The 24,579-nt window shown below is 50.1% G+C and overlaps 8 protein-coding genes across 9 annotated transcripts; 7 read left to right on the top strand and 1 right to left on the bottom strand.

Annotated features, from left to right (window-relative positions):
• The first annotated feature begins 1,121 nt into the window (after nucleotides 1–1,121).
• Nucleotides 1,122–2,011, top strand: J3458_005845 (uncharacterized protein). Its single transcript, XM_066119014.1, has 2 exons — nucleotides 1,122–1,222; nucleotides 1,335–2,011. Exons 1-2 carry the CDS (start codon nucleotides 1,169–1,171, stop codon nucleotides 1,830–1,832), a joined length of 552 nt encoding a protein of 183 aa, XP_065976536.1. The 5' UTR covers nucleotides 1,122–1,168; the 3' UTR covers nucleotides 1,833–2,011.
• Nucleotides 2,012–2,175: 164 nt separating this feature from the next.
• On the bottom strand, nucleotides 2,176–2,622 carry J3458_005844 (uncharacterized protein; the record flags this gene model as incomplete). The annotated part of the gene is made up of 1 exon (XM_007815686.1): nucleotides 2,176–2,622. One exon carries the CDS (start codon nucleotides 2,620–2,622, stop codon nucleotides 2,176–2,178), a length of 447 nt encoding a protein of 148 aa, XP_007813877.1.
• A 658-nt stretch (nucleotides 2,623–3,280) lies between these two features.
• On the top strand, nucleotides 3,281–5,890 carry MES1_1 (methionine--tRNA ligase mes1). The gene has a single exon (XM_007815685.2). It carries the CDS (start codon nucleotides 3,404–3,406, stop codon nucleotides 5,333–5,335), a length of 1,932 nt encoding a protein of 643 aa, XP_007813876.1. The 5' UTR covers nucleotides 3,281–3,403; the 3' UTR covers nucleotides 5,336–5,890.
• Nucleotides 5,891–6,195: 305 nt separating this feature from the next.
• On the top strand, nucleotides 6,196–7,876 carry ARD1_1 (N-terminal acetyltransferase A complex catalytic subunit ard1). Its single transcript, XM_007815684.2, has 2 exons — nucleotides 6,196–6,705; nucleotides 6,820–7,876. The coding sequence occupies exons 1-2, from the start codon at nucleotides 6,393–6,395 to the stop codon at nucleotides 7,188–7,190; spliced, it is 684 nt and encodes a 227-aa protein (XP_007813875.1). The 5' UTR covers nucleotides 6,196–6,392; the 3' UTR covers nucleotides 7,191–7,876.
• Nucleotides 7,877–8,625: 749 nt separating this feature from the next.
• On the top strand, nucleotides 8,626–11,242 carry J3458_005841 (uncharacterized protein; the record flags this gene model as incomplete). 2 transcript variants are annotated; one of them, XM_066119012.1, is made up of 4 exons in its annotated part: nucleotides 8,626–9,693; nucleotides 9,752–10,142; nucleotides 10,195–10,662; nucleotides 10,718–11,242. In XM_066119012.1, exons 2-4 carry the CDS (start codon nucleotides 9,840–9,842, stop codon nucleotides 10,910–10,912), a joined length of 966 nt encoding a protein of 321 aa, XP_065976534.1. In that variant the 5' UTR covers nucleotides 8,626–9,693; nucleotides 9,752–9,839. The 2 variants fall into 2 exon arrangements, with proteins under 2 accessions (XP_065976534.1, XP_065976535.1); XM_066119013.1 differs by having other exon boundaries at nucleotides 10,195–10,851.
• A 1,800-nt stretch (nucleotides 11,243–13,042) lies between these two features.
• On the top strand, nucleotides 13,043–13,627 carry J3458_005840 (uncharacterized protein; the record flags this gene model as incomplete). Its single annotated transcript, XM_066119011.1, has 2 exons — nucleotides 13,043–13,333; nucleotides 13,388–13,627. The coding sequence occupies 2 exons, from the start codon at nucleotides 13,043–13,045 to the stop codon at nucleotides 13,547–13,549; spliced, it is 453 nt and encodes a 150-aa protein (XP_065976533.1). The 3' UTR covers nucleotides 13,550–13,627.
• Nucleotides 13,628–19,180: 5,553 nt separating this feature from the next.
• Nucleotides 19,181–21,739, top strand: J3458_005839 (uncharacterized protein). Its single transcript, XM_066119010.1, has 4 exons — nucleotides 19,181–19,588; nucleotides 19,647–19,781; nucleotides 19,839–20,641; nucleotides 20,711–21,739. The coding sequence occupies exons 3-4, from the start codon at nucleotides 20,004–20,006 to the stop codon at nucleotides 20,898–20,900; spliced, it is 828 nt and encodes a 275-aa protein (XP_065976532.1). The 5' UTR covers nucleotides 19,181–19,588; nucleotides 19,647–19,781; nucleotides 19,839–20,003; the 3' UTR covers nucleotides 20,901–21,739.
• A 1,536-nt stretch (nucleotides 21,740–23,275) lies between these two features.
• Nucleotides 23,276–23,569, top strand: J3458_005838 (uncharacterized protein; the record flags this gene model as incomplete). Its single annotated transcript, XM_007817394.2, has 1 exon — nucleotides 23,276–23,569. The coding sequence occupies one exon, from the start codon at nucleotides 23,276–23,278 to the stop codon at nucleotides 23,567–23,569; it is 294 nt and encodes a 97-aa protein (XP_007815585.2).
• Nucleotides 23,570–24,579: the final 1,010 nt, after the last annotated feature.

Raw genomic sequence — 24,579 nt, 5'->3', positions numbered from 1 at the left:
GGCAAGGTGCTTGTTGCCCAGCCGGGCAGTCCTGCCGGGACCGTGGAGAAGGTGAAGGCTTTGGTGGAGGAGTTGAAGAAGTAATTACTCTTCTTTTTTTTTTCCTTTGTTTCTTTCATGGTGCGCTTTGGGTCTGGACTTTGGTTGGCGATATCGCGGGTTGGGTGACACGGTTTTTGTAATCACGGAGGTACGGATCTAGGGTTCCTTTCCTCTCTTCTTCCAATTACCACAAGAACCCTGCTCCAACTACAAGTAGACGTCCGCGCGCCCAACTACCTATAAGACCTTGCTTTGGGAAGCTCAGCGGAAGCGAGGTCTTGCAGGTAGTTTGGTTCGCGGATATCAACTTGCAGTTGCAACAGGGCTCCTGTGGTTATTGGACGAGGAGGGGGAAGGAATCATAGATTGCCAATAAGCGCAGAACTTATTAATATTGTTGTGTGCGGCCATTCGAGTTTTTGGAGTGAGTCACTTGCTGCAAGCCTATCTTTTGCTTCCATGTAACGGCTGAGGCCCTCGCTGGGGCAGCTGTGAATCTTGATTTCGAGCGGTGTTTCCTTTGGTATGTCACGATTCTCTGGTTTAGTTACGACTAGAACACGGTGTTTGTTAATTGGGCCTTACCTAGTACATAATACAATGCTGGCACGAACATTAGGATAGGTTCAAAAAAATTAAATGGAGGTATGGATAGAGGTAAGACTGTGTGGACATGATATGGTATCAGGGTAGGAATAGCAAGCGAATTTTGCTTTGGAATTTTATTTCTGTTGCTTGATATTTCGCAAAGCACTCTACTCACTACAGGCCTTGTGGTTTTACACAGTGCTGTTGACGCCTAATGATCGAGAATGACCTAGCCATTACCTGCATATCTATCAAAATACACCTCCCTGCAATCTCCCAACTGAAGCTCATCAAAGTATCTGGTGAATTCGCCCGACAGCTTATTTGATCTGACACCTTCTTTGAGTCGAGATTGAGTTCCGGCTAGCCAGGCCCTACCAACATGGCTGGTGGAATCAGTATATAGGGTAAGCCGTCTCGGCAAAACACCGGCCCCATGCTGACACCCAATCATCACGACCGCATATCCAACCTCGAAACGCTTGTCTATCCGTCAACCTCATCCCAGCGACCGCACTCAATCTGTCGCAACGTCAAAATGTCGGCTCAAGCGGTGGCCAAGGCTGCCGGAGGTGTTGTCTCCATCGCCAAGGTATGCTGCATGCCGACCACAAACCATGCCACCCGATCAATTGGTCGCGAATCGCCGTCACTCAACCTCCCTCGGGTCCGACCATGCTAACACCACCGTCTGCTCGCAATAGAAACAAACCGTCCAGTCCACCGGAGTGTGGGAATCCATCCGCAAGGCCCTCTCCATCGACGCCAACCGCTCCAACGGTGTCCCGCTGAACCCGTACTACCGCAACCCTACACCCGGCAGCAACGACCCCATGGCCTACGACGACCCCGTCACCGTGCCCGCCGGCGACATCGCCGACAACCCTTACTGGAAGCGCGACCACCGCCGCCACTACCCCAAGCTGAGCGTCATGAAACAGGCCGACGTGGCTAGCCTGCTGACGATTGGGAGCGCTGCCGCACCCAAGGTTGATCTGATTGGCGAGGCGGGTGAGAAGCAGCTCGTCGCGGCGAAGCAGGAGGGCGAGACGGGTCTGGCCAAGTGTCTCGAGAAGACGAGCGGCAAGGATGTCTTTGTGAACGGCCTGCCGCCGCTGCCCAGCGGCCAGAGTCTTGCGTCGGGCTCATGGGATGTGCACAAGTATGAGCTGACGGAGGAGAATACATATCCCCAGGGGTGAGTGCTGGTACCAGGGTGTTTTACGTTCCTTGTGGGAGAAGAGTGATTTGCTAACTTCTCTAGCTACCCTTGCCGGACTTTTGTATAGATGTTGTTTTGGGGGAGCGATGACTTGTACATACGACGATGTAGCACGGCAAGGCCATAGAACCGGTTCTCCTTTGTAATCAAAATTCAAGAATACTTTCTAAACCTTTTAAAAACTGCTGTAACGGGTGAATCCAACGCTAGTTAACCCTCAAATCATATGCCGCGGCGCCGTGTATCCCGTACATATTTTATCCAACTCCAGGTGATGGCACACCATGTGGTCACGTAACCGAAAATACTAATCATTCATTCCTTCATGAAGCCATCCTTTCCACGACCTTGGCCTTTCCCTGCGCCCTCTTGACCCGATCGTCGAAATCCTGGACCGCCTCATCTGTGTTTTCTGTCGATAATGTATCCGGCTCCACCAGGGAGTACACCATTCTCACATTCTTCTCTAGCCTGGCATTGTTTGGCAGCGAGGGCAATGCACATGCTTTCCTCTCCTGTGTATCCGAGCACCCACCCCCTTCTGCTTGGCTCTGTTTCGCCTGGGTCGGTATTCTGTTGGCCCATACGATGGCTCGGCTGGCTAGGCGCCCACTCTCGAGAAACTTGTCGAAACCCTGCTGCATGCCGAAGGAGCGGCCTTCCATGCGGCCTGCTCTTTCGCCGTCGGCAAGGCCCTGGTTGTAGCCTCGTTGGTAAAAGTTGTCTTCGAGATTGAGAACATCGTCGAAGGGGTCTGGTGTGGAAGGCATGCTCTTGGTATATTGGGGGTAGGGCAGGTGAAGTTGTGGCGAGACCCAGGTGGTGATGACAAAGATGGAGGTCGCATTATCGACCTAGGTAGGTGGTCTGGTAGAGAGTCTGACTCAGTGGGGCTTTGGGTTGGGGAATATCAAATTGGTGTCTTCTCTGTTGGCAAGGGTCCCTTTATTAGAGCTGCACTACGGAGTAAAAAGGCCGGAGAGTTTGATGTATGATGAATGAGAGCACATTAGGTGCTGTCTGGATGTTTACTTGAGGATAGAGTGTAGTTATTTTCGTACAGATTTGGGGAGCCATTGGGCTGGAACTACGAGGTTCTGTGAGCCCTCACATGAAAATTACGGCTGGGAGGAAAGCAGTCGAGGCCCGTGGCTTGATTCCAACGCCTGAAAAACACCAGACCGCCGAGCTAGAGATTCTTCCTTGCAATCAACTATAAACTACCCAGTACTGTCGCACATGTCGTTCATGACATCCAGGGCGCTCCATGAACCCTGCATGTCAAAGCACTTGATCGCGTGGCTGCCCCTCCGATTAGAGGAGGGAGGGGCTGAGTTTTCCGCACCAAAAATTCGACCCCTCCATTTCCCTGTCGAGCAGAGCCCAGACCTCACCTCGGGTGACTCAGTCAGTAGTTACTTGCTCTACCTCCTCCTACGTGCTCGAATATTTAACAATCGCCACACCCCATTGTCATTGAGAGCGACAAGCCGCATTGAATCGTCCATACAACCTGACGCAGGAAGATTTCGGCGACGCAAAAAAACTGACATGCCGGTTGATAATCCCATCCTGCCCGTCGAGGGCAAGAGGAACATCCTCATTACCAGTGCTCTGCCTTACGTCAACAACGTCCCTCATCTGGGCAACATTGTGGGCAGTGTTCTGAGTGCCGATGTCTTCTCGCGATATAGCAAGCTTCGCGACCGTCCAACCCTCTACATTTGCGGAACAGACGAGTACGGCACTGCTACGGAGACGAAAGCGCTGGAGACGGGCCAGACCCCCCAGCAGCTGTGTGACGAGTTCCACGTCAAGCACAAGGAGGTCTATGACTGGTTTGAGATTGGATTCGATCATTTCGGCCGCACCACCACCCAAAAGCAGACAGAGATTGTTCAGGACATTTTCTTAAAACTACATGAGAACGGGTTCCTGGAGGAACGTACCACCACGCAGCCGTACTGTGAGAAGCATGATGGTTACCTGGCCGATCGATTCGTTGAGGGAACTTGCCCCAAGTGTGGCTATGACGATGCCAGAGGTGATCAGTGCGACAAGTGCGGAGGGCTTTTGGACCCCTTTGAGCTGATCAACCCCCGATGCAAGGTTGATGGTGCTCAACCTATCCCTCGCGACACCAAGCACATCTTTTTGAAGCTCGACAGGCTTCAGTCCGATATCGAGAAATGGTTTGAGGAGGCGCACAAGAAGTACGGATGGCCGCAGAACGGCGTTGGCATTACCCAGTCTTGGTTGACCAAGGGTCTCGAGGGCCGCAGCATCACCAGAGATCTGAAGTGGGGTGTCCCGATCCCGCTGCCCGGGTATGAGAAGAAGGTCATCTACGTGTGGTTCGACGCCTGTATCGGATACCCCTCAATCACGGCCAACTACACCGATGAGTGGGAGAAGTGGTGGAAGAACCCAGACAATGTTACGCTGTACCAGTTCATGGGCAAGGACAATGTGCCCTTCCACACTGTCATTTTCCCTGGTTCAGAAATCGGAACCGGCTACAAGTGGACCATGCTAAACCATCTGTCGACTACCGAGTACCTCAACTACGAGAACGGCAAGTTCTCCAAGTCGAGAGGTGTCGGCGTGTTCGGCAACCAGGTGAAGGATATCGGCATCTCCCCATCCGTGTGGAGATACTACCTCTTGTCAAACCGTCCCGAATCTGGAGACACTCAGTTTGAGTGGCAGAACTTTGTCCTCGCCAACAACAGTGAGCTGCTCGCCAACTTTGGCAACTTTGTCAACCGCATTGTCAAGTTTGTCAATGCCAAATGCGACGGCACCGTTCCCGAATTCTCTGCCACCTATACCGACGACACTTTCGACTTTGCCGGCTGGATCCTTCGGGTCAACGCCCTCCTGTCCGAGTATGTCGACCTCATGGAGAAGGTCCATATTCGTGCCGGTGTGAAGAAGCTCATGGAGATTAGCACCGAGGGCAACACTTTGCTGCAGTACAGACTGGACAACACCAACTTGGTTGAGAAGCCCGAGAGAACCAAGACTGTGATTGGCCTCGCCCTCAACCTGTGCCACCTGCTGGCCTCTCTTGCCTCACCGTACATGCCCTCAACATCAGAGTCTATCTGCAAGCAGCTGAACACCACTCTTGCTTTCATCCCTGACGTCTGGGACCCGGAGATTCTCAAGACTGGCCACAAGATTGGCAAAGCTGCCTACCTCTTTACTCGTATTGACGAGAAGAAGGTTGCCGAATGGAAGACGGCGTTTGGAGGCAGTGCGGAGTCTCGCGCTGCGGAAGAGGCTGCCAAGAGGAAGAAGCATGAGGAAAAGGAGAGAAAGAAGGCGAGAAAGGCGGCCAAGGCTGCGGAGGCTACCCAGTCCGCTGCTGGCGAAAACTCGGCGTCAAAGGAGGAGAAGACAGAGGATGGAGCTGCCGTGCCTCCTGCTGCGGGTGACACAAAGGATCTGCCTATCCGGGCCAAGCCTGACGGGCAATAGACAAAGACTAGAGCTTAGACGGTGTTGTATGATGTGTGGTTATGAGAGATGCCATTTTGGAAGGGTTATGGTCTGGGGACGGCGACAACGGCATGAAGGGCTTTGGGAATGAGGCATGTAGCAAAGAGGGCATGGCTGGCGTAGTACAGAGATATAGCAATCGTGTCATAGTGATAGACTTGGTGTGCCAAGAGAGACAAATTTTCTTTATCATATATTTTTTTTGTCAATGACTACACTATTTGGACATGAATACTTGTCGTGGATGGACGGTGGCACCTTGGCTAAAAGTGCAAAACGCGGCCCCCTTGGAAAATGGCATCTACAAAGTGCACCAAAATCCACCAAGTTATAGGAAAAGGGAAGAAATGGCCGCATTCGCAGTCTACCATGCTTACTATAGATGAGCGACTAGTAAGAGAAAAGCTCACTAACAGCACGCCATGACGTGTACTGTTTTCCCCGTATCGACAGTATAGCAACTAGTAGCAATAAGTGAATGAGTCTGGTAGTTGCACGAGTATTGCAAGGGTTAGTTAGGGTAACAGCTTATATGTGGCCTCCAACTTACTTTGTAGAGGTGCTTACTGCTACTAATTCAAAAAGTACAAAGTATGCAAATTGCAGAGAGGAGGAATATTTTGCGTACATGCTTGTAATTGGTGCTTCTATTCAAAGACGCTATTATATATCAAGTCTTGTGTTATAAATTAATCATGTAGTAATTTCTTCAAATGCATTTTTGCCATTTTTGCCATTTGCCAAGCGTGCCGCCGCAAGACCAAGCTCGCGGCCCCACATGTCCCACCACCGCCTCGGCGAGGTGCCCGGCATTATTTTGGCGCAACAACTCGCAAGCTCCGGCATCGCGTGGCCATCTGCAACCCCAAAATAAAGCTTCGTCACACCACTCGCATACACACCCGCGCATCGTCGGCCACTGCCCCAGCCGATCTGGCGCGCGTCGCTTCTCACCCGACACTCTCGTCCCCCCACAGTCCGCAGCGCATCTCCCCCCTTTCTTTTTGGAACAACCAAGGCCGACAAAGCGTCCACAATGGACATCCGTGTCCTCAGCAGCGCGGACCTCCCGCTCATCCAGCACGCCAACCTGGAGAACCTCCCCGAAAACTACTTCCTCAAATACTACCTGTACCATGCGCTGTCATGGCCGCAGCTGAGCTACGTCGCCGTGGACGTGAGCCGGCCGCCCAAGGGGCCCTACGACTACCCCAAGATTGTGGGCTACGTGCTGGCCAAGATGGAGGAGGAGCCGGCGGATGGCGTGCAGCACGGCCACATCACGAGCTTGAGCGTCATGAGGACGCACAGGCGCTTGGGCATTGCGGAGAAGCTGATGAGGCAGAGCCGTATGTCTTGTCCATCTCGAGCCCCGGCTTGCTGCCTTTGTGCAGCCTGCCCCCCCCCCCCCCCCCCCCCCCCCCGGTTTTTACGAGGACGCGGCTAACTTTAACGCGGTGCAGAGCAGGCAATGGTCGAAACGTTCCAGGCAAAGTACGTCTCGCTGCACGTGCGCGTCTCCAACGTCGCCGCCCGCCACTTGTACGAGGACACGCTGGGCTTCAAGAACGAAAAGGTCGAGGCAAAGTACTACGCCGACGGAGAAGACGCGTTTTGCATGCGCCTGGACCTGGACGATATCAAGAAGCAGCTCGACGACGCGGAGAGGGAGACCAACGGCACGGACGGTGTGGACGAGGGCGAGGCCGTGGGCGAGGTCGGGCGGGATCCGGCAAAGAACAAGGACGACAAGGAGGGGCGGAAGATCAAGGTCGCCGTGGGGAGGAGTCTAGGCGTAGGCGCGTTGGTGGAGAAGGATGAAAGCAAGCATTAGAATTTGGGGTCTGAGAGGGTTGAAGGGGCAAGGGTAGGTATATCGGTGCATGAGATGAATGGCTGTGTCACTACAGTGGACAGATAGAAAACGAGCGCAACCATGGTACCATGATGTCCGGTCAGTGTGGGAGATGTATAGGGCTTGCAGCCGTGGTTCGGCGCGGTAATGCGACAAAGTCGGCTTGGACTGATGGACCACGGTACACTCGGTCCAACCTGTGATCACCGGAAGAGGCAACTTGTTTGGAACATTGGTTCTGGGCTAACATAAAGTCTGGTGGGATTTTTTTTGCTACGAACAGAAGGGACTACGACATTTCGGCACCCATTTGGCTCTTTGTTGTGTTTCTGCCTGGGCACTCGAAGCGCGGACTACATCTGGCGATATATATGCATCTATAAATCAGGACTCGCCTTGATCCACCTTGGACATGCTCAAGTGTGCTCCTAGGCCGATGAAGCCTCGATAGATATGTCTGCAGGAATTTATTGCTCCGGCTTGTCTGTACCATGTGTTGAGCGTGGCAGCGCCCCAATTCATACTGTGCCGCTTCGCGATACTGGCTTGAGACTGCCTTACTATGAACTTTTCCGTAGAAGAAAAGAAGGACATCTGATTCTCTCAGACCCAGCCAAGTCCAAGCCTGACATGCCCCGTTTGTGGCTTTATAGCTTGCTTCAAAAGGGCGGGGGATCTCGCTCCCGAGCGCTATTGTTTCGGGCCCTTTTCATCATGTCGTTCCGGCGTATGTCGTCAGCTCCTTGATGTTATCCCGGGCATAAAGATACCCTTTCCACACGAGGGCTCTGTGAAAAGATGCTAGGAAGGGCTTTGGGAGAACACGCTCGGGGACGGGCGAAGCAGGGCACTGGGATCATCAGGTCCCGGCTCTTTCTTCCAGGACGCAACGCCTCCTTGTTGGGACTGACTCCGAGAGCATGGGATGACGTCGCTATGAAGATAAGGAAAAAAAAAGGGAGGGGGCCTTTGATGGCCGGGGGACGTTTCGCAACCGAGCCGTCCCCGTCATGAACCAACTCTCCCTGTGACCTGGCAAAGCGGACGGAGCTTGTTGAGACGGTATTCCGGACGAGTTTGCGGGAGTGTACGTCCTAGTGACTGCAGGGCCAGGGAACTCGTGTACTTGTCGGTGATGGCGACAATGAGCGCTTGGGTTTCCCTACGTGCGGGCCTAGAGGCAGACGGACTACGCAAGAACATGAGGGGCTGACAATGGGCCGGGGAACAGGAGCGAGATGTTGTTGAAAAAGAAATCCCAGCGTGATACACGCTCTCTGAAGCGGGCTGTTCTTTGGGCACTTTCTCTCCCTGATCCCACCGCCACTTGGCCAGAGACGATTGGAGATAAGACACAGTCACAGCGACGGGCGAGGTCCTTCGAAGGTCAACTAGACGTCTCTGTGGGGAAGTGGAAGTTGTCTCATGGTCCTTGGGGTCCAGTACTTCAGAGCTCTACAGTGTTTCGAGATCAGAGAAGGGGAGGGGCAGGCTATGGACAGCTTTCCCCCGGGGGGTTCTGAATCTTTTGGACCAGGTTTGAGGGGTTGGGAGACCGGCTCTGTGACTGGGTCCGTATGGTGCTCGTATGGGGGGTTTCTTTGCCCGGGAATTGATAGCACTCTGCTTTCCTTTCTGATCATGGCCGGGGGCTATGTATTCTCCAGAGGTCCAAACGACCCTCCCTGCCGGGTGGCTTCGGAAAAGAGCCGTCTAGACTGAGACTCGGAGCTGTGATGATGGTCAATGACCATTAGAGATGTGAAGCGATGCCGATCAGGGTGAAATTTCGGGCGTACTCGACCATTTCAGCCTGGGCAAAAAGACAGTCACAGGCGCAACTTTGTCATCTGCGAGCAAAAGGGATATCTTGTCTCCTTCTGTATGCGTGATCGCGCTCCCCTGATCTGGGATGTGTGTAGATGGTCACTAACCTGGGTCGATATGTCTGCAGTCTCTCTGGGAATCCGGTGGCCGAGAGGGCTGCGGGTATAAAAGCGTGGCCTTTTGCTCTTCCTTTTTCCATCCAGTCCGAGTAACTCACCGCACCACTTCAATCACTCCATTAAAAACCCGCAAAAGTCATCATGTCCTCAGACAGCACCCCCCAACCAAGACTCTGCCTCGAGGACGAAATGGCAGGGGAGGTGGCCCCCCAAAATTACTGGAATAACCCGAAGCCAGAGGGAATCGCTCTCTTCGCCGAGCCTTGCAAGACCACCGACTACCAATACCAAGGGTGGCTCATCCGGGAAGACGAAAAAAAAAGGTTTTCCTGGCAGGGAGAGCCGAGTTCGATGCGGACTGTCCACTCGAGGTGCCCAATGCAAAGGCCATGCGTCCCCTGGAAGGAGACCAGATACGGCATTTGGCAGATTGGCAACAGACTCATTGAGATATATGGGTATAATAATCGTTACTATGCCCCGGGCGACGCTCAATCACCATTTACATTGACGCAAAGGCATATAAAAACGCAGTTGTGAGTCGTACGACCAATATACCCGCGATTCGCGCAACCAACTTACCAAGCTGAATAGAACAATGACTCGGAGCACCCTGATGTGGATAGACTCCGTCCCGGGCGACACCATCATAACGATGTGAGACAATCGGATTTTTGGGTTGATGGGCCCGATGCCAGAGCCGTCAATTGGAGACATGCTATTCTACGGGCTGGACCCGACGCCAAAAGCCTTTACCCTCTTCATACACCAAACTTCCGTCATTTGTGCATCATACCAAGCGGTGCTCATCAGGGAAGACGACGAAACTGTTGTTCTGGCAGGAGACGCACATAACCCAAGGTTCCGCTATCCCGGGATGCTAGAGCGCCTCCTCGAGGCGAAATATGGGCAGAATTTCGCCGTCAAGGCGGGAGACGGGATAGTCGCCATCTATATCAACGCAGATACTTTCTACAACAGACCTGTGAGTACTACTACAGGACTTTTTGCCATGCGCATGATTAACCAGTAAATAGAAACGTGACTCTTGCTACGCCAACAGCCTCGGCATCTTTGGGCCTGCGCGCGAGCATGAGTGTGATGCTTCGACCGGAGAAAAGCTTCTACGAGAATACACGGCAGCTCAGGAAAGAGCTTCTAGAAGATGTAGAGCCGTCGAAGGATGGACCGAGGCACAAGCGCCGTCAGCCCGCAGCTTGAGCAACGAAAGCTCTGTCCCCGAAAATGTCACTGCTCCCTTCGTTTTGAGTAAGCTGTCCTGGATATTGTGTTTCGATTCTTACGCATGGTTTCAATGTACGATATCACGACCTGCGAAACATGTCGTCGTCCGGGCAAATATTAACGGGGGAGATCCATGGGCGGTATGGTCGCAGGTCAAAAAGGACCTTGAAGAAGTCTATGGAAGCAAAAATGTCCTGCCCTGCGAACAAAGCGGCTATCTGTTCATCTACATTGACAGAGGCGATCTTGACAAGAAATCTGCAAGTATCCTCTCCACGCGGGGGGTTGACAAAATCGTGCCTAACCCCCAAATAGGTGGACAATTCCATATCTATCGAACAAGTAAGAGAGCAACGCGAGCGTCTCCGGCCAAGCCCGTTCGAACAACGGATGTACATGCGAGCCCTCGTCAGGGAAGTGGTCCGCGACGGCGACATGGGAGAACTTGACGCCCGAAACCGAAAGCTCGGTACACGAAGATCTCTTGGGAATCTTAAGACGTGCTCGTGAGTTTAGAGGTGATGCTTCTAACAGAGGAAGGCTTCTAGTAAAATACATGAGAGAGGAGAAAACGCCTTCTTATCCAACTAGACCCGTACCTGGATGGGCCGTTATTAATAATAGCCTGGGGTTCCATGTAAACTGGCGGGGAATATGGAACATGTTGTCCAACTTGAACAACCGAATTACTCGGGCACTTGCGCCCTGGGGTTATCTGCAAAAAACGCAACAAGATATCTGATTGGGAATTTATAAATGGCTTTAGTTTTGGAATAGTTGACATTTTTGTTTTTGTCTTGTTATTTTGTTATCTAGTTAATTGACGTTACTTTTTGCCTGCTTTTAAACTCTATCGTTGTAATTTAACTTCCCTTGACTTTTAGATTAATCTCTTGATACAAATTATAACACCATGGTGTATTACGTGGTTAGTTACGGTTTCCTGGCCTAGGTACGGCTAAAATATAATGCTACTAGACGCCCTTTATTTAGCCTCTTATGTTTATAATTTAATTTAATTTATGAGTATTACATTTAACAGGATTGTATATTAATTATACAGTCACAACGACGGACAAGGTTCTTAGGGTCAGTATTTCAGAGGGTTACAGGGAGCTGTAATAATAGTCTATACATGTGTACGCTTTGCGTTAATAACTATAAGAGACTTAGAGCTCCCCTAAGCGATGCCAATCAAGTGACACTTCAGGTGTCGACCATAAAGCCTTGGTAAAAGACAGTCACAGGCGCAGCTTGACATGTCCCCCCTTGTACGCGTGTTAAGTAGTAAAGAAGGATATCGAGGATGAGTGCAAAGGAGGAGATCTTCTAATAGAATACTTGGAAAGGGAGGAAGCACCCGTGAGCGAATGGACCGTCATCGACAAGAGCTTAGGCTCGATATAAACTGGCGAGGAATGACGTGAGATGCCGCCATTAACACCAAAAGCACAACAAGATGTTTGATTGCGAATTTATGAATAGCTTTTTTTATCTTGTTTTGTCTTGTTTCACCTTGCTTTGTCTTGTTTCATCTTGTCCTTTTATTATCTGGTCAATCAAAGCCTTTGTCTCTATTGCTCTACCTATCCAAGCCACATCCGCATTCCATCAGAATGTAAATTATTCGTCTCCATGTGAGGTACCATTTGCTGCCGAAATCGGCCATACGCGACTTGATTTGAGCAGCGTGGTTGCGCCCCCGTCTCCAGTCTGCCAGCGCTTTACATTATCACCTTGTCGAAATTCCGATGCATGATTCCGTATTATTTCTTCGTTTTCGTCTTCGAAACGTCTATAAGACGACCAAAAATTACCTTGAAATTAGAGGCACACCTTGGGTACGTGCTAAGCGAAAAGAGGACTCCATAGACTGTAACCCGACAGGTGTTGCACGGAAAAGGCCCAACAGATCGCGAAGCCCAACAAAGGGGCTTGACCGACAAAGGACTCATTGGTTACACAACTAGAACACGTGCCCGGGTAGGAGCCCTAGGCCCGGGCGTTCCTTTCATGTATATATAGAGGTCATCTCTCCCTTCCTTCCTCAAGGAAACCAAGGACCTTTGACACCCTACGAGATTATCACTGAATAGAGCCCTTTTGCTCCAAGCCCTCTAACGAGCCCTTGTCACAACAGGTCTCTTTGACGAATTACCCAACATGCTGCCCGTTTGCGTCCCTCCCTTGGGACTTTGGTCACCGAAAAGGACTTGCCATGTAGATGGAATAGCAGCTGCGTATTCGTGAATAAATTACAAGACTAGCAGCTGGCCGCATGACACGCACTGGTTCCTAGCCCGGTGTAAGCAAGACAGGAACAAGAACATGTCTGCCAGAACACTCAACAATGCTTTCTTCCTTGCAAGGCTTTCATGTCTTTTAGTGACTGCCTGGGTCCATGATACGTCTACCATTACCGGTGTCGATGGAATTCTGATTCAAAGCTTTTGGTACCGTATCTGACTTTTGTTCAGGTTTTGTCCCTGTGGCACTTGCAACTATAAGTACCCTCCTCACCCGTCGACCTCGTCAGTTTTTTTATATTAACATTATCAGCATTTTCTTATTGAAAAGTTCCTTACCTCGACTGGCTCATTTCAAGACATCAAGGCACGCCGAGCATCAACAATCGGCATCATGAGCAACGGATTCTCTTACCACAGCAATGGAAGTTTTGCTTCTGGAGTTGTACCCATATCGGAGGGAATGCGGGAACAATTCAGTGGCGCATGGGTGGAGTTTGAAAAAGAGAATTCTGAAGATGATATTGTTATCTTGGCAAATGTTAATGTGGAAGATCCGAGGCAGTTATGGGCGCGGCTCCAACCACATTTACTACGAACATTTGGGAGTCGTAACGTGCTAGCCTGCGTTGAAAGTGGCTATTTATTTGTCTTCATTGACAAGAAACAGTTTAATAATGGATGTGTGAGTATTATGTGTATGCTGGGGTGAATCAAATCGATCCTAATGCTCAAATAGGTCGACCCTGCCGACACAAACATCCTGCACAACGGGCATCTCGAGCCCGACTATCTGCATAAACGGATGCTCATTGACGCGCTCTTCCATTTCAGGGACGTATGGAGCAACGCCTTGGACATCAGTGATTTGTGGGTGCCCGCATCTCCTTCGCCTAGCTGAATTGATCTGTCGCTACTCAACGCAGCTCGTGTGTCCCTCATCGTATCCATCACTCCTTGCTCTCTCACGATACCTCACACGATTATGGTCATGAACGATGCAGCACGGCTACAAACACTGAAACAAGACCGACGTCCTGGTACTTGACGTTAATCAATAACGTATCACGAGACTTCTTGCACATGCAATTCTTCTGTGCTCTCTGATTGCGTTCCCGAAGCCACGGAACAAAACGATGCGATGATGTAACAGATGCCAAGCAGGAGATGGCCGCTGGAGCTAGAGGCTGGTTTTACTCTGAAGGAAACAGGATAGGACTGCTGTCGAATTGCGCTTTTTTTTGTTTCTAGTCTCTTTGAAGGTCGAATGTCGAGGGTTGTGTGTGCGATTTTGCTTACACTATACGGAGGATGCTGTTGAGGGTATTTGTCAGTTTCCTAGCTAGTAGTACAAGAGGGCGGTCTCCTCCGCTCTCTCATAGTCCGTCAATGATGCCTGTTGTGATTTAGTTACGCGCCATCTTCAGAATCTAAACTTGCTCTCTTTGCAATTGTAGCTGCAGCTACCAGCTTATTTTGCCTTGTTGAAATACATAAAGCCAGTCACTTTGAGTGCTATAGATCTGATATAGTGTCAATATAAATGTCATTATTGTTTGGCTTTTTGGCCGAGTTGCACCTTGAGGACCCTGGCGTTCAAGAAAGATTGAATACGTGTCTCGTCCGGGCCAACAAAGCGCGTGGAAGAATTTAGTAATTCCAGAAACAAGAATTACATGGAAACTAATTATTGCTGCGCCCGGCAACCGGCGAGGAGTGCGTTGGACTACTTCCTTAGCGACTGTTTCCAACCATTTACTACGCACTTTGGCCGGCACCAGAAAAGTGCGGCACCAGGTCATTTTGAAGAAAACGTTATCTTGTAGTTTGGTCTCTTATTTCCAACATGTTTCCTCGCCAACAGCTGGCAATGCCTTACCCTGAGCATCTTCCAATTTGGAGTGGCAGCCTATCTTAAAATCCCCAGGTGCGCAGACCGCCAGTATGCTCATGGAAGCTGACTGGCGATCCGGGACACGGCGGCACAAATGCCATCGGCTGAGAAGCGCTTTGTTTTGTCCACAAGAAGCATTTTATTTTCGATCAGCTCCAACATTGGTCGTGCGAAGGGATCGTCTGCGTGGAGCTCACGCAACAGCCCAATCTCCTGTTGTTTAGTTAGTGATTTAGGCCCGTGGACAATTCTGGAGATTCCTATTCGGAAACATATTACCTCTAAAACAGCCGGGTTTATCTTGGCCTATTTTTTCCCACTTGCATTTATAATGATGAAGAACTCTTGTTCGTACTCGCTCGAAGACCGACGTGACCGCGCCCATCGCTTAAATTTGTAACGCAACAATCCGTCGAACCCTTGCAGCCACCATATAAACAGATCCAGATATAAACATCCAAGCGACCACATGTCGTATTTTGGACAAAAGGGCTGGTACACTCGCATCTCGGGGGGACGATAGGGCCATTTTTTGGATCCTTTCGGTGACAGCCCTATGTAAGACAGGCTCAGGAGATCACCATCTTCGTCATATGATGAGGACCGTAGGATATTTTCGGGATTAATGCCCATGAAGTCTCCACTCTGTCCCATCGACACTGGTAGCATCCTTTAAAAATATTGGCTCACTCCTCTCGTCTTGCCATGTCGTTGGCCTGTGTAACCGTCTAACAGCCTTAGCTAAGCCTAGGCACTGATTAGTTACCCATTTAGTTTTTGTAATAGTAACCATGTTCCGGGGCTTTTGGGCTGTTCTCCCAATACTCTCCGAGACTACCCTCTGGCCACTTGGAGAGTAAGCATTGTTTCTGTCCGTGTTGGAAAGTTAGGAGCACCTTATTTAGATGCTTTTCATTTTGAATTTTGGCAAGTCTTCTGGAGACCATGTCTAGCTGCTCACGTTGATGCCTCGGGGCTTCTATCATCTCCCTAAGTTCAAAATACAGAGGTTTGCCTGGATTCTTGGAGTTATCAGAAGACATATTGACACGAGCCACGTAGGAGAATTTGCTTACCTCAACTGATTTGAAGTTGTAATGACTAGGGTCGATCTCAACTTTGAAGGTTCTTGAGTTTATATCACTGGTCTTATACTCGCACTTTTGTTATGGCAGTATGACGCTTGAGTCTAAAACATGAAATCTGAGTTTTCCCATCTGCATATTGAAAAATGGAACGAAAAGTATTGACTGGGAAAAGTAGAATGAATACCGATCTGCGGAACCCCAATTTCGCATCAGGATAGTATTTATTGTGCCGAGAGGTCTTATTAAAGCGCTGGGATCTGTAGCAGAAATTGTAGACGAAAGAGGCAAGTGAGCATCTGAGATGCCCTCTTGAACAAATGCCTCCAAAAGCTCGAACCTGCGTATAAATAGTAGAATCCCCACAATCCGTCGCCGTACAATGATCTGATTCATCTTCATTTTCAACTCTGCATCTGTAGCTTTGCTGTACTTCTCTTTCACTAGAGGTTTAATTGTGTCGATAGACAATATCCTTTCATGAGCGGACCAAAGGAAAGACACCAGGGCTATCATCTGAGGGCTCTTCGGCTTGCCATGTCGCTGCTTTGTTTGCTGCGTCTCAACAAGGCTTGGGCCGCCGCGCCCGCCAAGGGTCAATGTCTCCTCGCCACGCCAACATAAGTTGAGGCCGAGCGACCACCTGCGAAACAAGAAAGCACTAGCCGCTTTCAATATCCGGTATTCCATCTACATGCCGAAACACCTCATGACGGCGCTGGAGCCGTAGTTGGCAGAAGCCGCGTGGGTGGCTGCGAAGAGCGCCGCCACGACACCTCTATTAAGCATGACGATTACCAACATTTACCACGAAGACAAACCGAGCTTGAAAGCCCTTATAGAAATTCTTCAGGTAGTTAGTCGACAACTCTTAAGCTTTACCCCGGTGAATTAGTGCTTTGCTACCTGGAGCATCCAGATGAAATTTGAATCGCGTCCTGTCCGGCCTGGCCGAGGCATCGATATTGAGGGTACTCCTTTTCTAAAACATGCTATAGAAAATTTTATTAAACAAGAAGAGAGGCGCGAGCGGGTAGTAGGCTTGACGCTATGAGAACACCCCAGCGGTCGTCATGGCGATAACCATCGTGGAACACATGCTGCGAGACAAACAATTTCAGAACAATATAAATTCAAGGCCCGAGAATGCGGAGCTTTCCAACCTTTACAAGTGTATAGTCTGACTTGGTGTTATTACTACTGGGAGAGGAGCGGTTCTACTAGGCTTTTGTACGTCAAGAGGATAGTTGACGAATGCCACATACAGTTGATCTTCGACGCCCTTTGATCCTCAGCTATGTGCTTTTTCTCGGCCCACTACAACCCATCTTAACCGGTTATTGTCAGCCGATCAAGGTCACGCAAAGAAGCAAGCCGTAGGAGGACTCGATGCCTACAGCTCGTGGAGACGGAACGCTCCAACGACGTCAGTCACGTCCCGAACAGGAATCGTGTTAAGCAACTAGAGCCTCCTATCTTAACCTTCTCCAAGCGTAATCCCAGCTGTTATCGGAATTTGTTGTGCATCACCCAACCATTCCACCGAAAAGCATCAAAGAAAACAAGTGCAAGCAGCGAAAGCAAATAATTCTTCTTCACGCATATAGATATTTTCTACAAAATGAGACCAGCCTACTCTGTAATACAGCAAATAGCTGTCACCACACTCTAAGCGGACAAGCTCTGCTTTAATAGGACATGAACTTCAGATGTAGAACCGTTGACAACAAGGCCGTCTAATACCGGAGATGAACAACGTTTTATTCCTCAGACTCGCCTTTGAAAGTCTGAGCACTTCTACTTTTGGTGCCTTCCATCGCTCGTTTGTCTTGGCGCCATTCTCAACACGCCGTTTCTTAAGCTGTTGGCTAGCTCGATGACCGTCAGAAAGGATTGGTTCCTCTTCCGTCTAAGAAGCGTTCAAAGTCAGCTAAGGTCTTAGACGTTCAAAGTCAGCTAAGGCCATGTAAATGTAGCAATCATGCTTACCGGAAGATTTAACATGAGCACCCACGTATATCGAGTGCAGGCCCAGGCTGTCACATGGGCATACTTCTACTTCCTGGTGTGGGAATCTGTGCTCCAAAAGGGATTTGAGTTGTTCTTTGAAAATACCATCTGATCTACGGGTATAAACGACATAATGAGGAGTTTTCCTCACAAAAATTTCGTCCGATATCATCTTGTAGTTGGGTGAAAGGCTGTCAAGCTATCAGCATGGGAATAAAGAGCGAGGCATTTGGCAAGTAAAAATACGCGAGGCATATTTATATCCTCTCCCATGGTCTCTATATGCAGACGGTGATCTGACCTGTGGACAATACTCCATTTCGCACCGCAGTTGAACAAGCCTCGAACCAGAGCCGGGCCAGGGTATAAACAGGAATATTTCGTCAGACAGCTTAGCAAGAGCCTGTAAAACTCCTGGAGCTTCTTCTAAAAGGCAAAGAGCCTGTTGATTCATTGACCAAGGGCGGATGTTGGGAAGGATGAATGAATCCTGACCACCCCCATCGCAAACGACCAGCAGAGCTCACCGTCGAAGCACAGCATACGAGCAAGAGTCACTAGAGTCCAGGCGACATGAGTGCTACTAGTCCAACGATTTGGAAAGGCCTAGTGCTCCAGTTCACAGATAGGAACGATCTTATGCTCGATGCCGGTGGTGGTGGTGGTGGTGGTGGTGGCCCCAGTCCATGTACCCAGAGTAGGCACGCACACACGCACACACGCACATGTCCGCCCAAGAGTGCCGTTTTGCGTTGACAAAACGCTTGTACCATAGCACTATTGACCTTTTTGTATAATTCCAACGTCGACCTACATGATGGAGCGTTGTGGTGGCGTTGGCGATTTGACTCGCTGGGCAGGTGGGCATGTTCCTCCTGGTCATCTATCTGGCTGGACTTGACCCATTGCATTGACTACAGGAATCGAGCTGTAAACTGCCCAGCTACATTCACTGGCGAAGTCTGTGCATAATGAAGACACATTTCCTAGCTAGAGTCTGGTGGCTTCCCTGTTCTCCAAAAGCTCAGGCAGTGCTGGTGCGACCAAGACAGCGGCTGCATGTCATCTGTCATCTGTCTGCTTTCTTCGCTAGCGACGCCAGCCCGGCTTCCCTCTTGCTTTTGACGACATGGACTTGCATCGGGTCCTGACCACGTGCTCGTCATGGTGTACCGCTCAAGGGATACAACAGGCTGGAACACCCTTTTTTTTTTCCTGTTCCTTTTTCTTTTTTTTCCTCCTTCGCCCCTTTCCTCTTTTCACGGGAAACCACAAGCCACCGGTGATTACTCTCGCACAGTAGACATAGGTGGTCCAGAAATTCCGCACATTTCACTCGTCATCGGCTTCAGCTTACGAAAAACCCTCAACAAGCCTCTTGAGCACTACCCAGTAGACTCCTTTCCCCGGCGGTCTGCTGCACATCCATGGACGATCTGACAATCACACAACTCCAATATTCTTTGCAACTTAACGACGCACCCGCCCCATCCAAGGTGATTCACGTCGTCAGGCGACTGGAGTCACGTCGCCGCCAGCCATGGCCAGTTGGATAGGGTTGACCATCTCGACAGGTTGATCCAATGCGTCGACGAAGCAGAGAAACTTAACTCGAGAGTCGACAAAGAGTTCCTGCCCTGACAAAAGACAATGTAGCTTCTATTCTTCAACATGCGCCAATTGGTTCCGACAAACGAGGGGGACTTGTCAACTTTATCTGTGAAAATAACGCCGTGAGACCAAATTCAACGAAAAGAGACTTATTTCAGAGATAAGGATAACTGGAAGACTCTTCTGAAGATTGTGGACATGAACATTAAACCTTTACAACACGCTCCAGGCTACAAATGGTAACCGCCGCCGCAGTCAAACAAAAGCCCTCGAAATTCCCAGGGGCCCAACCCAGTCTTCTCTCAATGTAGAGAAGTCCACAGTATCAGCTAGTCAGACAGTAAGTATTTCGTCCCCATTCCCAGTACAGGAGCTAATATCTTGTGTTCATCCTCTAGTATGTCAGTGTAACACCCCCCCGCGCGATATCAGAAACACTGGACCGACTGAGAATGGTAATATTCGCAGAATGTGAGTATAGAGAAAATCTCTAATTTCTGGCAAATGGAACCAATTTCCATCTGTCTTAGCTAGTAAGTTGATCATTCCACTAATGCAAAGCCACCAACGAGCCTGACCATGCCATCCAGCCTATACGCTTTCCCACACACAATTCAATCAACATGTCACTTTGCTAAGCCTTGCATTTAGCAGTCGGAACAACTCAACCATGTCTGACATCGACACTAGACCACCAACTTGCCACTCGCTTTATTCAATCACGGTAGCCAAGAGCAATTCGCACTACTCAAGGAATGGATCCAAGACTGCGATTCATCCCATGGAGATTGTCGTGCCTCCTAGAGCTTGGCAAGCCGATCCGGCTTATAGATTCGACCACACTCAAATCACCACGGTACGTGGCACTAAGCCATTGCTGGGGAAGGCTTGGTGAAGGGGAAAAGTTCTGCACCACTAAGCATAACTTGGAAGACCTCGAGCACTCAGTCGATGTTTTGAGACTTCCGCGCAACTTCCGCGATGCCATCACTGTGACACTCGGGATCGGGCTCAAGTACCTTTGGATTGATTCGCTTTGCATTGTCCAAGATGACAAGGATGACTGGAATAGCGAATCAGTCGAGATGGAAAACATCTACAGTAGTGCATACTGTACAATTGCCGCCAGCTCCGCCAAATCGTCGTTCCATGGCTTCTTGACCCATCGCGAGCCTCGGGAATGCGTGCAGCTCCCAATCCCAGGCGGAGACACGCTTTACACATGCCCAAATATAGACGACTTCGATGCCGATGTTGAGCTTGGCGAGTTGAATCAACGCGGATGGGTTCTCCAGGGGAGGGCATTATCACGACGCACTATCTTCAGCTCGACCCAGGTGTACTGGCAGTGTAGTGACGGGGTGCGCTGCGAGACACTAACCCGTCCCAAATGGTTAGTTTATTCATTCCACACATGAGCCAGGATCAATCAAAAGTGCTAACAAGAGCTCTTCACTGCCAGCCACATGGCCAGCTTCCTCGCTGATGCCAACTTCCCAAAGTTTGCCTTGCAGTATTACCGGGACGGACGGCAGATGTCGATACAGGATCTATTCGAGAGATACTCCAGACAAGCATTCACGGATAAACCGGACCGGGGCGGTAGCGATCCTAGGTCTGCAAAACCGACTTTCCAAAGCCCTCAAGACTAAAGCAGCTTTTGGTTTGGTAAAGATGTATTTTGCGAGGCTCCTCTTGTGGAAGCGAGGCAGTGAGGAGTTCACGGAGCGCATCGAACAGCCACCGGACAGTCGTCACCATCCACCGACATAGTCGTGGTTCCCAAAGGACGGTCCCATCACTTCCTCGCAGCTACGGTTCGAGGAGGTCGAGTGGGCGACCCATGATCTCAAGAACCCGTTCAAGTCCCGGGCCAACAGACAAGGGGGGGCGAGTGGGTGTAATGAAGAGGCGGCAGTAACTACCCTGAGTGTGTTGGCGAGGGAGATCAAGAATAACACGGACCTGTCAAGTTATGTGACATGTGACGAGGACCCGGAAACAACCGATGGAGCTCAAGTGCGCCGTCATTGGACGAGACAGGGTCCAGAAATGAAAGCCGGACCAGAGATTTCACGCTCTTATTATTCGACAGATCGGTCATGCTAGCAGACACAAGTACGAGAGGGTGGGAGTCGCTTCCTTAAAGACTGAGGTTGTGGCAAGTGAAGGATGATGGCTTGTTGTTGAGTGATTGGCCACGGGTAAATAAGGCAATTGAATAAAGGGAGCACCACAGAGCTTGATCAAGTTGGAATCGAGAATTTCTCCAGCTTGTACTTGGACAAGTAGTGCGTTTTATTCAATACAATCGTATTGGTAACACGCGTCACCTGCCGTCTCAATCCAAACCCTCCCATAAAACAAAGCTACATGGTACTACAAGCCGACGGCACAACACATAATGAGACACGATGCCGGTTCAAGATTCCAAGCGTCGCGACAAATCCCTTGCCATCATTGGGCGTTGGCTGGGGACGGCGCCACCCGCCAGCTCCATGTTGTCAAGCTTCGCGTCTCATCTTCAGGCAGATCTCCCATTGGGTGGCGACTGGCATCCCCAGGACGAGAGAGCAAGGTATCCCGTTGAAATTTGATAGACTGCGAATTAGGATTCCGCTGCTCAACTGCGATCCGATTGACCTTCTGAATAAGCCAGAGAAGCTTCTCGGTCTCCCAGGCGGTAGACACAAAGACGTACATGATGAGCGCAATAACTAGCACAGGGACAGTTTCGAACTTGTATGGTGAGCTTTATCCTATTAGAAAGTGACAAATCTGACATATTCAGTAGTGATGATTCGATCCGCGGAAGGTCATGTAGATTGGCTCCCTGATGAGCACTCCAACGACCGGTACAAGACCAGATACCCGCGCTCTTGAAGGGGGTCATTTTAGGAAACTTACCGTATCTGTTAGGTTGAGCAGCCAAGTTTAGTCCGCACTCGTACGCACATCCCACGGCGGCCGGAGGTGGCCTTTTGCTGGGCCTCTGTGCAGTCTCGTCATTTATTCACCCACTGCGTCACCTTACGTTGCCTAGAGGCAAACACTGAAATTTGTATTACGAGAGTCATGACCTTGACACCGCATGTCGCGTACCAGAAGTTGCTCAGACGTGGTGGATTATGGATCCATATCCGGGGAAATAAGTGGGCGGTATATAGAAAGTTCTAAATGAAGAGGGGCACGCCGCACAACAAGTACACTAAACCCTTACCTAGCGGTTGAACTGTGATTGGCTGCCGGGGCTTTTAAGGCTAGGATAGGTAAAGTGTTCTACGGGAATAATATCCAATGGGGATTAAGAAATAAGCAAGTACATGCGTGCCCACTTATTTGTCAATATAATAAACGTACTACTGATAATACCTGGTACATTTATTAGTAGCGTTTTTGGCTAAGATGCAGGTAGAAATACTTAGTAAGGGTGCTCTGGGGCAGATACAAAGGTCAAAGGGATATATACATGAAAGGAACGGGCCGTGCCTAGTGCGCCCCATAGTTCTCGTGATCCTGCAGTGTAACAAAGGGCTTCTCATCCTGACTTGACCTAACCGTGTGACAAAGTTCAACTCACTTCCGGCACCGCCATCACTGGCCGATCCAACTTCGGAGTCGAGACATTCAACGGTATACCATATGCTGATCCGCCAACTGGTTCGCTGCGCCTTCGGCCGCCACAGAAGCTGTCTCGCATCTTGGATAAAGTAGACGGCACAGGCATAGCCGCTGCCTGCCCCCAGCTTCTTGTGTCGCCAGCAGATAAGAATATAATCAGCAACATCGGCGGCCGTTCCTCAAAGAGGTGAATGGTCAGGAAGTCTGCCTCAATGTCTCGATTAATCGCCCAGCCAGTACCAAGCCCGGCGAAAAGCTTCCCGTACGCTTCTGGATATATGGCGGCGGCTTCGTGCTCGGGAGCACCAACACATTCGACGGCACACGGCTTGTGCGCGAGGGCGTGGCAAACAAGCAGCCTTTTATTTTTGTGGCTGTCAATTACCGAGTCGGCGGCTTTGGTTTCATGACTGGTTCCGACATATTAAATGAGGGTAGCGCAAACGCCGGCCTTCTCGATCAACGCATGGGCCTGGAATGGGTAGCTGACAACATTAATCAGTTCGGCGGTGGCCCGGACAAAGTCACCCTTCGGGGAGAATCCGCCGGGTCCATGTCAGTCTTCTACCAAATGGCCCTCTACGGCGGCAACGCAACGTACAAGGGCAAACCGCTATTCCGAGGCGGCATCATGAACCCGGGAACAGCTCTTTCCGCCGAACCCATTGGCGGGCCCAAGGGACAAGCTACGTATAAATAGGTACTAAAGGAATCTGGCTGTGCCGGTGCCGGCAACGCCACGCTATCTTGCCTCCGGGGGCTCGATTACGATGCCATTTACAAGGCGGTGACGGAAACCTTTACAGGTCTCGTCGAGTTTCTTGGACCAAAAATGGCATTTTTAGCGCGTCCAGACGGCAAAGTGGTTCCACTGAGCCCGGAAGAGCTCGCCGCAACCGGCCGATACTATGCTGTGCTAATGATCAGGCGATCAGGAAGATGAGGGCACGGTATTTTCAATCTTCCAGCGGAGCTTCAAGACAAACGATGATCTAGCCAACTACCTCTCCGAAAACATGTTTGCAAACGCAACAAAGGAGCAGCTATTGGAACTTATTGAGGCGAGAACCGTAACCGACCACGTAAGATACTATAAACGCATTATAATACGTTTAGAGCTATAAGTTACTCCGTAAGGCTAAGAATATCGCGGGTTAGGCGCTAATCCCAAAATGCATTCAAAGTCCTGCTCATTGCTTCCACCCACCACCGCTAGACAGGCCAGTGAGAATCCAGATCGAAGGCCCGCTGGTATCTATCCAGAAACTGCTTCCGGAGGTACCGTGGCATGTTGACGTCCATGAAAAGAAGTTTCAGCAGGCTGGCGCAGAACTCGCAGAGTTGACTTACCGAACGATATATGGACATGATGTCGGCCCTTTTGTCGAGAATGACATGATTGTGCGAGACGAGTACCTGGGTTGGGTGCATCAGAAAAAGTAAGAGTATTCTTTGTCATTACCAATTCGATAAGTTGTTGACGAGGCACCTACTAGTGAAATTGATTATTACGGCGTTACATTTGACCATCTTGTTCCTGCCGATGATTACTTTCCGGAAGTTTTGCAGATCAATATTTGTGAGGTAGACGAGGATGGGGGTGAATACGCAAACACATATTTACCCTTCACGGTTGATCCGGCAGAATATATAGGGAAGAAGATACTGGCTGTACCGAGGTGCTGTCAAAGGAGGAAGGGAACAACAGAT

Source organism: Metarhizium acridum (assembly GCF_019434415.1).
Source record: "Metarhizium acridum strain ARSEF 324 chromosome Unknown scaffold_31, whole genome shotgun sequence".
Taxonomy (NCBI): domain Eukaryota; kingdom Fungi; phylum Ascomycota; class Sordariomycetes; order Hypocreales; family Clavicipitaceae; genus Metarhizium; species Metarhizium acridum.
Note: the sequence above shows the minus strand (reverse complement) of the source record. Positions and strands in the feature narration are given on the sequence as shown.